Genomic DNA, 16612 nt, shown 5'->3' on the forward strand with positions numbered 1-16612 from the left:
AAGAGGCAGGGTGACTTGCCCCAACTAGACAGTGGCTGGGCTGGAAGAGATACCTAGCCTGAATTCAGAGAAGAGAAAGAAAAGGACAGCCATTCATTCAACAAAAATGCACATGTGCCCTTTGTGCTAGGCACTGGGACGTGGGGACATAGCTCTGGCAGCCCTTGCATTCCAGTGGAGAAAGACAGATTTTAAACACTGACCAAATAATGATTTGATTACAGGGATGCTAAGAAGAAAGGAAACAAAGTCGCTTGTACAGAGAATGTCACTACAAGTTACGAGTGGCCATTGGAACTCTGAGGGGCAGAGACCACACACCGGGCCTCAGCAGGAGCACATAGTAGGTGCACAGGAAGTGAGTTTCTGGCTAAAACTCAGCCCTCTTTTCTTTTGGCCAATGCAGCTTCTTGTCAACCAATTCAAGATACCTCGAAGGTACTGTGCCAGGGCTGGGGGTATAATGATGGAAGACTAAAACATAACCCCTGCCCCCAGGGAGCCTACAGTCCAACTGGGTGCTAGCACAAATGGGTAAAGGGGTAGAGTGCAAGACAGGTTGATGAGGGGTATGGGACAGGAGAAAGGGACAATCAACATTTATTCAGCACCTACTTGTGCCAGGCTCTGTGCTAAGCCCTACATTATCTCATTTAAGCCTTACCACAGCCCTGGAGTGGAAGGGAGGATATTATCACCCCCATTTTAAAGATGAGAAAACTGAGGTTCAGAAAGATTACATAACTGTCTGAAGGTCATAATCATAAGAAGCAATAAGAGTGGGATTTGAAACCTGGCCTGACACCAAAGCCCATGTTCTTTCCTCATAGCCCGCACCCCAGTCTCCTCCCTCCCAACCCTGAAGGGGGCACTTAAGTCGCAAGGGCCTGGAGGCAACCCTTCCCTGATTCTGCAAGGGGAAAGCAGCGCCCCCTGCTGGCTCGGCTTCCTTTCTACACAGGGAAGGTCAGCTCTGCCTGCCTGGGAACTTTTCTCAGGCACAAAACTGTTCAGGCTCCTCACCCACCTCCTAACCACCACCCAGGAGCAGGAAAGTCAGTCCAGACTTCCACCCTCCCCCTCTCCCCACAAAAGGGCCACTCAGTTTACAACAGCCCCTTCCCAGGGAGCTGTACTTCACAGTTTATAAACACTTTCACCCTCTTAGCTCATCTGAGTACCACCACTGCAACCCAGCAGCCTGAATCCCCAGCAGCCAGCATCAGGCACAGCACAGCACTGGTGAATTTGAAAGACAGCAGAACTGGCTCCATCCCAGTGGAAGGGTGGGCTCCCCTGAGCCATCTCCATCCAGCTTCCACGAACATTTACTGAGTTCCCACAACAAGCCTGAGGATGTACAGGCAGTTTTATCTGTGGCACATTATCTAAACCTTCCTACAGCCTTTTCAGGTAGGTACTATGTCCACTTTGTAGATGAGTGAGACTGAGGGAGAGGCCTTTCCAGTCTCTTATTTATACAGTAGGCAGGAGCTTCAGGCTTAGCCTGGCCCAGAACTGGCTCCCAAGATGCCTTTAAAGTCTTGCCTCAGCAGGGAGGGCTCTAACAGATGATCAGGTCCACAAGGTGGAATGAGATCTCTCTGAGGACATGCAGCAATGAGGTACCACCATCCTGGCACAAGGGACCACCCAGCCAGACTGGGGGCAGATCTAAGCTTGAATGGGCCTGAAGCTCATATAGTTTGGAAGCCTTCTTTAAAAAAAAATAAATAAAAGTAAAAAATATCTTCCTTTTGCACATTTCACAAAACCTCTGAGCACGTAGACACATGGCTAGGCCTTGGAAAGGGCCCTGGAGAGTGAAGGGCCTGAAGCTGCAGCTGCACCAGCCTCATGGTGAGTCTGCCTCTGGGCTGGAAGAAGGATCCAGAGGCGTCTGGGTACAACCCGCCTTCACAAAGGCCCTGCCTCCAGCCCAACAGACAGACGAGGCTCCGAGGCTCCGAGGCTCCGAGGCTCCGAGGCTCTGGAGGACACTCCTTCTTCTTGTCACACATCCTACTGCTAACAAACCCTCCCTGCAGTTGGTCCAAGTCTGACTGTTTTTCTCTCTCTTACCATGGTTTCAGAAGAAGCAGAACCCATCTGAATGCAGGGCCTGCCCGCAGGGTATGTGTGCACATGCAGACAGCACCACTGTATTTCTTTGTGATCCTGGAGCACATACCTAGGAAGATCCTTTTATGTCTGGGTGGGCAGAGTCAGCCCCCACCTGTGCCTGAAAACCTGAGCAAGCAGGAGCAGCTCTGTCGAGAACACCATCCCCAAATATTTGAAGAGTATGACACGGTTTACCAGTGTTCCCACATCCCACATCCTATTTGGCCCACGTAACAGCACTGGGAGGTATGCAGAGCAAGTTTTATTGTCCCCATTTACAGAAGGGGATAACAAATGACACTTGTTGTGTACCTACTATGTGCTAGACATGCCACGGTGCCTTCCATAAGTGACATCTTATAGACACCCTGGCAGGAAAGGCTGTATCCCCATGGAACATGTGGAAAAACTGAGGCCTCACTCCATCTCTGGGCCTGGGCCTGAGGATGGGGCTGCAGCCCTGCTCTTCCAGCCTCTACTCAATCTCATCTCAGTCTGGAGTGAACAGCTCAGAAGGCAGTGGGCAGACACTCTGCAACACAGTGGGTCAGGCTTCCAGCTTCTGAGGCAGAGGAACAGCTGCGGGGGTCACTATAAGCCTTTCCAGAAAACGTGGAAATCAATGACTGCCTTCTCTCTGGATGTGTCAGAGGAAGAGTGCATGGGCCTTGGAAGCCTGAAATATGCTTGAAGCAATAGCCTTAGAGACTCTTGTGTCTCCCCATAACCTGCGAAGCAGCAGAAGTCTCCATGCTAGGCCTTCCAGACCCTTCACAAGGCCTCTCCTCTCACCCACAAGCCAGCTGCCTAGCACTTCCTCTTGCTCGTCCAAGTCCAACCTCTGTCCTTCCCTCATGATTCATTCACTCGTGCATCTGCTCCATAAAGCTTTATGAAGAATGTAGCATAGACTGACCAATTGTCTCCATTTGCCCAGGACTGAGGGGTTTCTCAAGATGCAGGACTGAACAGCCCCAGGAGAACTGGGATGCTTGACCACCCTAATGTACTGTGTGTCTGGCCCTGCACTGAGGACACACTGGACATGGTCACTGCCCTCAGCAAGCTTCCAGTCTGAGAGTAGGTATCACTCGGTGAGGAACCACTGTCAAAGCCACCTGCTCAGCACCTCACACACATTATCAACTGCAACCTTATAACGAAGGTATTATCTCCTCTGTGGTATACATGAGAAAACTAAGGCTCAGAAAAGTGACATGACTGGTCCAGAGTCAGAGCTGTAAGTGACATGCCAAGAGTTGAACTCAGACCCAGTGACACAGATAAAGGAAAGAGCAGGTAAGAAAACAGAAAAATATAAATACATGTTTTATTTAATCGATTTTGTAGCCCCAATATCCGGCATATCCTGGAAGTTCAGAAAATGTGTGTGGAAGGAAGAAAGGAAGGGAGAGAGAGGGAGGGAGGGAGGGAGGGAGGGAGTAGATGCCTTATTTAATCATCTCCAGGCTGGAAAATCCCAACCCCCAATTCAAAATATATACATTTCCCTTTTCACAGTCAGTTTCAGCTGTTTCCTTTCAGCACCAGGGTCAGGAAGGAAGTGAGTGCTTCTCCTTTGGGTCAGCAACTCGGAGCTCACTTCCTCCAGGGAATCTTCCCTGACTCATTCCCCTACCCAGCCCTGTTCCCCGTTTGAGACCTCTATCAGGAGTCCAAGAGGTCCCAAACACTCGTCTGCCCTCTAGCACAGAAAACTGACACGTCAACAGCCAGCTACAATATAACACGCCATCATGGAAGCCTGCAAGGCACTAAAGGAACATGGAGGAAGGAACGGACTGTCTGGGCAGGGAACATGGAGTCAAGAGAAGGCATCATGCCCAAGCATGCAGCAGGTGCCCAGTGCAACATGTTCAATAGAACTGCACTGAGGTAAGTTTCAATCTTAAAATGTAAGGGAGATTTCGCTAGTCAAAGAGGCTGGCTTGAATAAAGGCCCAGAGGTGTGGAAAGTACAAAGACTGGAGAAACATCCAAAACAGACAGTAGAGCCAGAGTGTTGGCTGTGTGGTGGGGGGAGAGTTAGGAAAGAAACACGAGCAGGAAGTTTTGCACAAACTATGAAGGGACTCCAGTGCCACCCGAAGAACGTGGACTGTCCTATGGGAAATAGGGAACAACTGATCAGTTTTTAAGCTGGGGAAGGGCAGGATCAGATGTGAATTTCAGAACAAGAGGAGGTGTTAGAGGGTTTAGACTGAGGTGAAGGACAACAGAAGACGACTGCAATAGTCCAGGCTAGAAGTGGAGCTTGGACTCAGCTGGTGGCAGTGGAATGGGGAGAAGAAAACCACTTGGGTGATGGGGAAATGTATCCATCACCATCAGGTTGGGCACCCCAGGGGTTAGGATTTCTCTTCTCCGTGGAGCTCCAGGCATACACACCCCCCTTCCTCCAGCTCTACACTGTGACGAAAGCTGAGGCTAGGGGAAGTTAGGTCAGTCTGTGGCCTGGGCCAGGGCTCAATCTAGGACTGGGTCATGGTTCTCTGTTTGAAAGTTCTTCCTACTAAAAAATTTTCCTTTTTTTTCTTTTGCAAAGTTGACTCTGCAAAATGGTGAACATCAGAAATGGCTAAATTGTTTCAAGTATGCATACTGAGTCGCTGTTGCTGAAGTCAGCACTTAAATAATGCAAGAAATGAATATGTGCATATTAACCAGTCAGTTATGCCCTGTGATCATCTTTGTCATTTTTAGGATATTTAAAAAAAAAATCCGTTTCAAAGAAAAAGTCCTCCTTACTGAGTTTAAAAATGCCTCCAGGTTTCTTCCACTGCCCTGGGGCTATAAGGACCCTTAATAAAGTCAACCTGCTGCTGGGTGTTTTCATTAGCACAGATGGAACAGAGAAAGCATAAAAACTTTATGCCCAGAGGCCGAAAAACTTACCACAGACACAAAGCTACTGACGGAGGGGTGGTGAGAACTCCAGGGCCCCGCCTCTCTCCACCAAACCCCAGGCCCTCAGAGCTACAGCAGTGGCACAAGCACTCCCACCCCACTACAACCCCACAGCCCCAAAGCCTAGAGCTGTTTCTCATAAGACAGTTTCCCGACTATTTCATGTCCATCGCTCATCTGGAAACAGTCATCAGACCTCTGCAGGGTCCCTTTGCAGGAGGGAAGGCTTTGCCCGTCCCTGCCCTCTGCCAGAAGAGGCCTGGGCAGACCCTGGTTTCCAATGGTGGTTTTGCTGAGCTTGGTGTCTCCTCGTATACCTGCCCCAGTTCCTCTGTCCAAGCCCAAACACTCACTGGACGCTACGTGGCAGAACTTTCACTTTCACCCTAGATTTTGTGTCCTCAAGCAGTCTGCAGTCCCTGGACACCCCTTACTGACAGCAGATGAAGTGAGTGTCTGACACTGTGCCTGGCACATAGTAGGTTCTTAAGCATCTGATAAAGGAAGTCAGTCTCGGCTGGAAACATCTGTCACAAATACCACCAAAACAAGCAGCCCCTGTGGCTCACCTCAAACTCATCTCCAAAGCCGGCTTCTCTTCTGAGGAGCTGCCTCTGACACCTACCCACTGGGCTTGCTCTGCTTGAATGTAAACTGATCCACATTACCTCCCTTTTTACAACGTGTTGCAACGATACAGTTCCTTTCCCCCAAAAGATACGAGCAGCACCAGGGCCAAGACTTTTCTGTTTCCTCTTCATACCTCAGGTGCCTGGCCCAGGGCTTACGATGTGGCAGATAATCACAGAAGTAGCTGTTCACAGGCACCAGGTTGGGAGGGGAAGAGTGGTCAGATAGAAAGGGTATAGGCCAACCCTGAAAACGCCTAGCCCAGAGGCCCCAGGAGTGGTGGTATTCCTCATTCTGATGTTCCCTGCCACCCCAGAATCCAGGAGGTCTGGGCTCCGCCCTGTGAGAAAGAGCATGGTCTTAGGTAGGAGACAGAAGCAGAGCTGCTCCTTAAGTCATCCTCCCACTAGGAGAGAGACATGTCACTAGAGTGGGCCAGGCAGCTTCAGGGACCTGCCTGGGGTGGAGGTCTGGGCCTGGCACCCAGCAAGTGCTTGAGAAATGTTTGTGAAACTGAACGGAACAAACCGAAAAATGCTGGCTATTTGTTCCTCTGGCAGAGAAACCAGCTCGCCTCTGAGGGCCCTTTGCAAGCAAATTATCTCAGGACATGGCCTGTTTCCTCTAATGAGGCTTCTCCTCCTTTGCAGCTCTGGTCCTAGGAGTATGGGAAGGGGGGCAGTGCACAGAGCCAACCCTAGTGGCCTGCACTCAGGTAGCACACACAGCTCTCCTCCCAAAAATGGTATGGCTAGCACCTACCACCACCCCAGGCAGGGGCATAGACACAGAGACCTCTTGGGCCCAGGAATTCTGTGTAAAGCAGCACCTCCTCCGAGGCCCCTCTGGGGAGGAATAGAAGAAGGAAGCCGGAGTCGTACTGAGTTATGTAACCAGCTTCCTCAGAGTCAGAGGCCCTGGCATGTCACAGCCCAGCGCTTTGGGGAGAGGCTGGGGGAGGGGAGGCGGCTTTCTTTCCTACTTTTGCTGCCTCTCCTCCAGATCTTGGCAAACCTCTGCGTCAGGCGCTGCTTTCCAAGCACCAAGGAGGTACCTCCTTCTAGGGGTTGGGAACCAGGAATGGCTGTTGTTGTCCGAGTGTGTGAAACAATGGCCTGCTGGCTTCCCTGGCAGAAAACCAGGCTCTAGGCTCCTCACTGGCAACTAGAAGCAGGGGCTAAGGAAGAGAGGCCTCTGGCCCTCCACGCCGCCCACCCATTCTCCTGGCTTCCTGCCCCTCATGTCCTCCCCACCTCCTACTAGAAAAGCCACCATGGGTGAGGGGCCAAAAGGGAGGGATCTCCGGCTGCCCCAGCACCACATGGTTCCACCCCTGCTCAGCCCTGGGCAATCTCACTTCCCTTTCCTGCTATCATATGAATGTCTTCTCTGGCCCAAAGCAGGACCCCACCCAGCTGTGTGCACAGCCCAGGACAGGCCAGGAGGGAGGGGATGCGTAAGAGAGGGGGCAGAGAAAGAAAAGCTGAGATCCACTCCCGGTCTTGAATAAAAATAATGACTTTTTATTCAAGTCCTTAGTCTCTCTGCCCCCAGCTACCACATGCATTGGGAAATATTATTACACCTATTTCACAAATATGAAAACTGATGCCCAGAGACTTTGAGACCTTTGCCCAAAGATCATGGAGACAGTGAGCAATATTGCTGGACAGTAAAGCCGAGTCTGTCCAACTCAAACCCACACTCCAAACCTCGTGGCTCCACCTTCAGGGAGCCCCATCCTCACACACCTGGGGGTCTACTTGGGAAATTCTTAGACACTGTGCAGCCTTCAATGTTCACTCACTAAGGACATTAGCTTGCTAGGAAAGTCATGAGGACAGGGCGGGGATAGGGCACGACAGAGGCCGAGGGCTTGCCTGTTGCCGCCACAGTCGTCCCTTCTGATGAACCTACAGCAACTCAGTCTCAGGCTGGATCAGATCCATACACAGTCTGCCCCTTCCAGAGGACAGAGCTGCTAGAGGCCAAGCTACAACACCACCTACTGTTGATATCTTCTCCCCTTTTAGGTCTAGAACAGAGAAGGAAAGGTCCTAGAGACTTTCTGGGCCAACGCCTCCCCTGCTTCCTGCTTGACACATGTAGAAACTGAGGCCCAAAGAAGAAAAGCAGCTTTTCCGTGGTATCATGGGGACAGTGAGAAGTGAGACCCTGTCTCCCAGGCCAGAGCGCCCCTGCCCCTGAGTCATGTCACTTGGGTGCTGTCCACATATAGCACCTTCTCTCATCTGTCTGTCTCTCTTCCTGTTCCCCTACCTGCTCTCCCCACTTCCTGCTTCCTTTTTCCAGCTCTGCTCAGCAGGCCCAGTGTCTGAACTCCCCCTGCACAGCATCCTTCTCCTCAAGTCTCTTCTGAGCCTCACAGTTCCCACCCCCTTTCCCTCCACTTCTCGGGGCAAGGAGCAATTCTTGGGTGGTTTAATTAGCTGATTATGACCTCAGCCTGCTGGATGCAGTGCCCAGAACTCTGTCCTCAGTAATTAGGTGGGTTATGAGTACTTGCCCAGAGGAAGTCGATGCCAATTTCTGTGCTCTCCAGCTGCATAAAGAGCTCCTTGATCACCAGTGGGTCATCAGAATCCATGGTCCCCTCCTTAGGCCAGGTCCAACCACATACTGTAGCCAGATCCAGATGTCCATCCTAAAGGGGGGACTCCCTACCCTCCTGTGCCACTGCCTAGGCTCAGCAATGCCTGAGGATGGGGATGATGAATTTAGCCCCCACCCTCTGGGGATCAGGAAAGGATGGCTCCATGGCTAGGGCATGTATTTAGGAAGTCAGATTAGGACAAGCAGAGAGAAGAGAGGATGGCACTTTAGATGCAGGTAGCAGCAGGAGCAAAAGCACAGAGGCTGGAATGATCCACCAATACCCTCCCTTCCCAGGTACCTCTGGCTGTCAGAAAACACATTCTCCTGGCAAGGTAAAGCCAATCATCCAGCGACCTCTTCCCTTTGGTCACAAAGAATAACCTAATGCCTGTGGCTCTGGGCCACCTTTAGATATTTCAAAATCAGCAATGATGTCCCATTGTCCTCACCAACCACATTGCTTACCCGCAAGTGAAACACCTACATTCAGCCTCCTTCGCTAAACAAATATTTACAGAGCTCAGTGCCATGCCAGATCTGCACAGGTGCTAGGTACAACAGACCAAGGCCAGGTATCCTTGGCCTCACAGAGAGGACATCGCAAGTGTGCAAATAACCAGGACCCACGCAGAGAGAGGGAGAGAGAGAGAGAATGGCACGAAAGGTCACAAGGCACTCCGAGATCAGTGATCCTGTCCTTAAAGGACAGGAAAGGTATTGTGTAGGGTCAGGCCATCACCCTTGTACTGAGGGCCAATGATAAAACAGGCTTGTGCTGAGTCCTTTGCGGCCTCAAAAGTGAATCAACCAGGGTCCCTTCTTGGGGGAGCTCACAGCCTGGTGAGGGAGGCAGACCCAGCAAGAGGTCATTCATGAGTTAACCTCACCTAACACTGCCCTTGTGCCAGGGACTGTCTCTAAGTTTTACCTATTTTAAATCATTTAACCTTTCAGACAACCTACCAAGGAGGCACTATTACTATCCCATTTTACAAATGAGGGAGCTGCAGCAGAAAACGGGTTAAATAATCGGGACAAGTCACCCAGCTGGTAAGTGGCAGAGCTGGCATTTGAAACCAGGAAATCTGGTTCTTGTTAGAGCCTACCAGTATGCTAATCAGCCTGTAATCTACGCTAATCAGATCACAGAGGGGCTGTGGACATCCAGGGGAGGGTGTCCATGAGGAGGGAGCAGCCTGGGCAGAGAGAATGAAACCTTTGAGGACCTGCCAATTACTGCAGGTGCTTTGAGAGGTGGAAGGCTGCTGAGGTGAGGACCCACAACCCATACCACCCAGTCCCTGCTTTCCCTGGTCTGTAGCAGAGGCCTAAGCTGCCCAATCCCCCACTCTGGTCCTCTAGAAGAAAGGTCACCCCAAAACATGCTAGAAGAACACAGAAAAGGGGTGACACAGCTGGAAGGGCCTCACACTTGCTGGCTGATTTGACTTCTACAGGAACATCAAGACCCAGAGAAGGTAATGTCGTGCCCAAGGTCACACAGCAATGGGCAAGCATTAGAACATACCTCTGGGACCCACCTGAGATGATGTATTCCAGCTGTCCATGCCCCACCCTCTCCCCCGGTCTTTTGCCAACACCCATGCCCATTGATTGCATAGGCTGGGAGAAGGGAATGAAGCTGCAGAAGGAAACAGCATGCAGCTTCTCTCTCTCTGAGTGCACCCAGAGGCTCAGGGCCAGTATGTGAGGGACCTCCCGCCTCATTTGGGCCCATACCTATTCAGTTTCTGGGCCTCTGGGTGCATCCAAAGAGAGGAGTTGCACCCTGCACAGCCAATGAACAGCTCAGACTGAGTGAGGAGCCCCGCCTCCTGTTGGCCTGATGTCAGCCACAGCACCCCACCTTGATCTAGGCTCTTAAGCCCAAAAGACAGATCTCTCTTTAGGCACAGCAAGCCCCAAAGGACCAGCTGTGGTCTCAGCCAGGCCCAGCCCTGCCCTAGGTAGACAGAAAAGCTGCTCAATTGCTGTGGTGACTTCGGTCACACAGAACTCCAGGGACCTATCTGGCCTAGTCCCTGGGCCCTGATCTCCCAGGGGCCTCATCTGGCACCAGGTATCCTGGGAAGGAACAAGCAGTTCCTCTAAAGTGGGACTAAAGATGGGTCAGTCCCAGGAAGGAGGAGGCATGTCTCCAGAGAGATGACCCTGCCAGGACCCCTTGGGGGATGAGGGAGGGTGTTGAGACAACAGCGTCCTTTGTTTCCCTCTTGAAAGCAGCCACTCTGTCCTGCCCCAACTCCTCTATTCCACACCCCATACTAGGACACAATCCACCCCTGGGGCAAGACCTCTCCTGCACACAGGAGGGAGAGTGTCCAGGAACCTGTTCTCATTCCAGGGATGTGCTGGAGATACGCCCCACACTCAGGAGACCCCAGTCGGATGTAGGAGACATGGCTCCCTCCAGCGGAAGTCTGTCGATGGGGGAGAAGCAGGCTCTATCACCGAACCTCCATTCTGATAGGGGCGGTACATCCCCTCCCTCAGGACTTCCCAATATAATGCAGGAGACTCCTCAGTACCCAGTCTAATGTTGGAAGTATGGCTTCTATCCTTAGGATTCCCCAATGAGAAAGACCTAATGTCAGCACTTAGGGAGCTCCTAGGCTGAAAGCAGAGGCAAGAAGGGAGAAAGGAGTTCAGTCCCATCAACAAATCCCTGCCAGACATCTCCTCTGGACCCAGAGATGAGTAATGGACCAGCAAACAGGAAACAGAAATAATCCCAAACCACAAGGAGCTCACCAGCTGGGGAACAAAGATACCTGGGTATGAATAAATGCGTAAGAAAGTGCCTTGAAATGCACCTACCCCAGCATCCAAGGCCCTCTCTCCAGGGCTGCCCCCTCCCTCAGCAGCCTCACTCCTCACACTCATGCATCCCCACCCACTATCTGTACCTTAACATAGGCTCTTCCTTCTGTCTAAACCACCTAAGCGTTTCTATATGCTCCAGGACCCACCTCAGGGGGCACCTCCTCCAGGAAGCCTTCCCCACAACCCCCAGCCTGAGGCAGATGCCTTTTCTTTCAGGAGCCAGCACAGACATGCCTCCCTGTGACCAGCTCACACTCCCATGATGTCCCTCACAGCCATCAGCTTAGCCTCACATCCCCAGGTTCCCACGCCCAGAGCCCCTACTTCCTCCAGCCCATGGCCTCACATTCTTCCTCCAAGACGCTCACTCCAGCTCCAGACTCTGAGAATAGCAGAGTCTTCTCCCTCTCTTCAACCCCTGGACCTGGCCTTGTCCACTCCATCAAAATCTCCTTACCAAGTCACCAGCCACATCTTCTGACTAAATCCCAGGGCTCTTTCCCCAGCTCATCCTCTGTTGGTTCTTCTCTGCGTCTTTGGCTCCCAGGACACAGCCTCCTCCATGTCCTCACTCCACTCTCTACCCTCAGCCATCATTGCTCTCCAAAGCCCCAGCTGTCCCTAACCATCCTCTCTTCATAGGCCATACCATCTCCCTGTACCATGTCATCCACAGTCCCCATGCCAACTACCATTTCTAAACCAAAGACTTTCAAATCCTCACCTCCCACCTCCAACCTTCCCCTCCCTCCACCCCCAGGTCCTGACCCATCTATGCAGAAGTCTCCCTATAATCTCCTCAACTTCTAGTCTGGCTTCCTGCCAAGCTATTCCCCGCTGCCCGCCTCATTAGATGGTCAGCATGGTCACTCTGGCAGCAGTGGAGGATGGCCTGGTGGAGGCCAGGAAGCCATTCAGGGCATGCTGACCCTCAAGCCTGTTGTCTTTCTATTGTCACAGCCCCGAGGTGTGGCCTGCCCAGGACTCAGGACACCTGAACCCATGCGTCAACCTCTGGCAAGGAGGCCCAAACTTGGAAGGAAGAGAGCCACGGAGAAGTCTGAAGCCCGGAGGCTGGCCTAGAATTGGGGATCAGAGCTCAGGGATCAGAGATGGCGGATCAGGCTGAACACTTCTGTTCCCAGCAGCCCCACAAGTGACCCTGGCCAAAGCCACAGGACTTCCCCATGTTCTAGCCAATATGGGTCACACAGAGCTTAACCACCAAGACAGACAATAGCCAAGGCTCACAGAAAGCTGGTGATTATGTGTCCTCATCACACCCACTCTCTTCCCCCGCCAAAAAAGAAGAATTCATAAACATCCGTAGGAAAAGAAAGTCTGTCCCACCCCATTGCCTCTCAGGAAGTCCCTCCTGTTATCTCACTGATCCTCCATGTTGCCAAGTTAAGTAAGAATAACTAGAACAAGATGAGAGGATGGGGCCACCAGAGAGGTGGGGGAGGCCAACTGTGAGCCAGACAAGCCCCCTCCCTCTGCGTGAGAGCATGGAGCAGCAGAGGGGCTTTGTGGGCAGATAGGTCTGGGTTCAGAAGCTCATCGACTGAATGTCAGTGGACAAATTACTTAATCTTCCCTTGTCTATTTCCTCATCTGTGAAATGGGAACAACAGTCCCTACATTAATAGGATCATTCAGAGATCCAAAGGAGAGCATGCATGTGATGCCAGACACATACCAGACACCCGACTGGTCAGGCTAATGGGCTCCACCTCCTTACTCATGTTTCTCGGTTCCATCCTCTACACAGCCTTCATTCAGAGTTCGCCTTCTCTAGGCTCCTCCTCAGGCTCCTCCCTGGTCTCCCTGCTTCTAGGCCTGCTCCTCCCATTCACTCTCCTTGACATTGCCAAAGGCCCCCTCTGAAATGCAGATCTGCTCCCATCCCTCTCCCTCGCTAGCCTCTCTGAATCACCATGGACTTTGGGAGAACTGCCTTTCTCCTTAGCTTTGACATTCCAGCCTGTTGATGACTGGCCTGTGTTTACCCCTTAAGGCTCAACCAACATCCCAGCCCAGCCCGCAAGCTACACATGTTGCTTCATGCCTCCAAGCCTTCACACATTCTGCACCCTCGGCCAGGAATGACATCCCCAATCCCTCCCCCTTGGCTTCTTCATCCTTCCAGATGAAGCTCAGTAGTTCCATAGCTTCCCAGGAAAGCTTCCCTCACTGTATTCCACCCCCCACCCCCCCACACACACACAGAGACTGGGTTGGGGACTCCTCTTTAGCCTCCCACAGTACATGTCACCCTGCATTATAATCACCTGCTCTGCTCTAAATTCTTTGGGGACAGAATGGAGTCATTGATCTTGAACTCCCAGCCCATACCACTCAGTCAACTTTTGTTGAATGGATGCGCGATTGCTCTCAGAGCTCTTCGTAAAAGCAGTCAGCTTACTACCCGCCCTGCAATGAGTCCTATCCAGGTATTTATCGCATCCCCTCTTTCCCCCTTGACCCCGGAAGTTCCTAGAAGGCAGTGACAGTTTCTGACTAATTCCCATCATCACTTTCATATGGCGGGGTGCAAATCCGGGTGCAGGGATGGATACGATGACTCCTGATCTTTAGAGTATTGGGTATTTGCTGTTTCCTCATCTAAGTCCAAGATAAATCAGAGTCCCATGGCTTATGGAACAAGGCAAGGTACAGCCCATTATCGATTTTGCCTTTCTCTTTGAAATTACTCAGGAAACCTGTCTGGAAGGGAGACGGAGGCCTCCTGGGGCTGCAGGAAAGATTGAGAGGGGAGCAGGGCTACTGTTGGGTGGAGTATAGCCAGGTCTAGGTTGCAGGCTTCAGGCAGCACCTCTTGCCCTGCCCAGTGAATTCAGTAAACACAGGAGAGCCCTGAAAAATTTAAGTGTTAATATTTTCAATTTACAGATGGGAAAACTAAGGTCCAGAAAGGTGAAGACAATTGCCCAAGGTCCCTAAGGTTCCTCAGTGAGTTAGAGGCAGAACGGTGCGGGGAGGGGGTCATGGAAAAGGTTCCAAAGATAGGGTCTCCAATAGATGCCTGGCTGCTCATGGTAGTTCCACCCTGCTGACAACCCATGGCAACAGGGGACCAATGGCATTCCTCCCCAAGTCACAGAGAAGCAAGCCAAGGCCCAAGAGTCGCTCTGATGGCGAAGCAGCACAGGAGGAACGAAGGACAGGAGCAAGGGCTCCTGACTCCCCACAGGGAGACAAGTCCAACCTCAATGGCCAGGGAGATCTTGGCTTTGGGTGACATGGCTATGGTGGAGAAGAGAGTCACACAATCTCCTGCTGAGGACGGAGACCCGCTCACAGTGCTGGCCAGCAGACTGCAGTGGAGACTAGCCATCAGGTACATGCAGATGCCTCATGATCTTCCAGAGCATCCCCACCAGCCTGGGCCTCCACACAGAGCAGGGCAGCCCACCCTGGCCTCAAACTTAGGGTCCACAAGGGCATGGCAGTGCGTGAGGGCAAGTCACAGAGAAACGGTTGGAATGGGCTCTAGCCTCAGCCCTGCCTCTTGACCTTAAGCAAGTCGGGTAACCTGAGTTCTGGTTACAGGGCAGCCCACTCTGGCCTCAAACTTAGAGTCCACAAGGGCATGGCAGTGCGCGAGGGCAAGTCACAGAGAAACGGGCGGAATGGGCTCTAGCCTCAGCCCTGCCTCTGATCCCTCCTGACCTTAAGCAAGTCGGGTAACCTGAGTTCTGGTTCCTCTTCCAGAAGGCAGAGGAAAATTAATCTTGAAGAGCTGAACAGCTGGGAAGCGGTTTCTAAACCTTAGGAGCACAAGTTACATCTGAGCCTCAATTTCTTCTTCCAGAAAATGGGAATAATCTCTGGAGGACCTTTCTCATGCTGTTGAGAGTGTCAAATGGCAGTGGGTGTGAAATTGCTTTGTCAGTGGTCTCGAAACATGACAACCACTGGGGCTGTTTCTCCCTAGTCTGTTAGCTTCCTCAATGTACATCTTTGACCCCCATACTATGTGTAGTACACAGTAGGCACTCAATAAATAATTACTGGAAGCAGCGAGTGACAGAGGAAGCATAGAGAGAGGGAAGCGAGAAGGGAGGAGTGGAGCACAAAGATAGGAGAGAGGATAAAAAGAAAAATGCAAATGAGGGCGTTGTAGAAGGTATAAGAGTAGGAGATAAAGGAGAAGCTTCTATCAAAACTTAAGGAAGTGGGTAAACTGAAGAGGCAGATCTAGAGTGACAAAACTGAGCACCTAACCAGGGCTATCTCCAGGGTTCTCCCTTCCCTGGCTGCAGCCCCCTCCCCCTTTTTGTCCCAGTTTCCCATTTCAGAGGCATAGTATCTTCCTTCCTGAGTCAAGGCAGGCTCCTAAGAAGACAGGAGCCCCTCTCGCCGTCCCCAGCTCAAAACAGTTCCTGGCCAGCCACCCAAAGCCTAGGGAGTCCAAGGGGAAAGGAAATACAATGGGTAGGATGCAGTTTTCCCAGGCTCCAGGGGGGCTCCCACCCTGTGTGGTATGTGTGTTTCCACTTCTCGCCATGCAGGGACTGGAGTGTGTCAGCGGCCCCAGGGGCTCTTAGCTTGTGACAATGTGGTGCCAGTTTGTGTGGGCATTAGTTTGATTCGTGTCTGTGGGGGGTCATTGTTGGTGTGATCTTGCAAACAATGTGTTAATGAGATATGTGCCAGCACATGTGATCATTGTCAGTAAGTGTGACAACGTGTGTGCGCCAGTAACTGTTACAGCGAGTGAAAGTGACAGTGTATGTGTATCACTATAGACCAACATGTGTGTGCCAGCATGAAGGTGTGTTAGAGTTGATGTGTGTTGGAGTGTGACCTGTGTATGCCCACATGACTGTCAGCAAGAATATGTTGAAAAGTGTATACCAGTGAGTATGTGTCGCTGTATATGATGAGTGTGTGGCAATGAATGTCAGTGTGCGTGCCAGCATGAGCATGCCCATGGATGAGTGTGCCCGTGTGTCCACATGAGTGTGTGTGCCATTGTGTCAACCTGCCCCCCCGCCCCACACACACACCCGTGCAGATCTGCGTCTGCTGGCCAGTGCTGGGTGTCAGCGAGTGAATGTGTGTGAGTGTGTATCGGCGCCAAGGAGCCAGGAGCCAGATGGGACAGCCGGTTCTCGTCTCCCGGTACCCCGCCCACGGCTCCAACAGACCACACGGAAGACCTCTGAGGCAGAGGAGAGCTGGATGCCGCCGAGCCTGGCGTTGGGGTGACTGCGAACGCAGAGCCAGAATGCGGACTAGAACCCCTGCCCGTGCCCTCACCCAGGTCGCCCCACACGCACCCGGCCGGGCCACCGCCCGCACTCACCGTGTCCCTTTGTCGCCCATGGTCCGAGGCGGCCGCAGGGAGGTCCGCGGCGTCAGCGCCCAGGCTGGAAAATCCCCGGCGGGCAGGAGGAGCGCGGGCCAGCCGGCTGCCGGCTCCCTGCTCCGCCTCCTCCGCTCT

At 52.2% G+C, this 16612-nt stretch overlaps 1 protein-coding gene across 1 annotated transcript in view; it reads right to left on the reverse strand.

Moving 5' to 3' along the window:
- The window catches only part of ARRB1 (arrestin beta 1), a 64262-nt gene extending 47663 nt beyond the window's left edge, over positions 1–16599 (reverse strand). Inside the window, exon 1 of the mRNA XM_006926625.3 lies at positions 16475–16599. Within this exon, the coding sequence (XP_006926687.1) occupies positions 16475–16494 (20 nt within the window). The 5' untranslated portion in view covers positions 16495–16599. The remainder of the gene's footprint in view (positions 1–16474) is intronic.
- Between the last annotated feature and the right edge of the window lie 13 nt (positions 16600–16612).

Source organism: Pteropus alecto, unplaced genomic scaffold (assembly GCF_000325575.1).
Source record: "Pteropus alecto unplaced genomic scaffold, ASM32557v1 scaffold7, whole genome shotgun sequence".
Taxonomy (NCBI): Eukaryota; Metazoa; Chordata; class Mammalia; order Chiroptera; family Pteropodidae; genus Pteropus; species Pteropus alecto.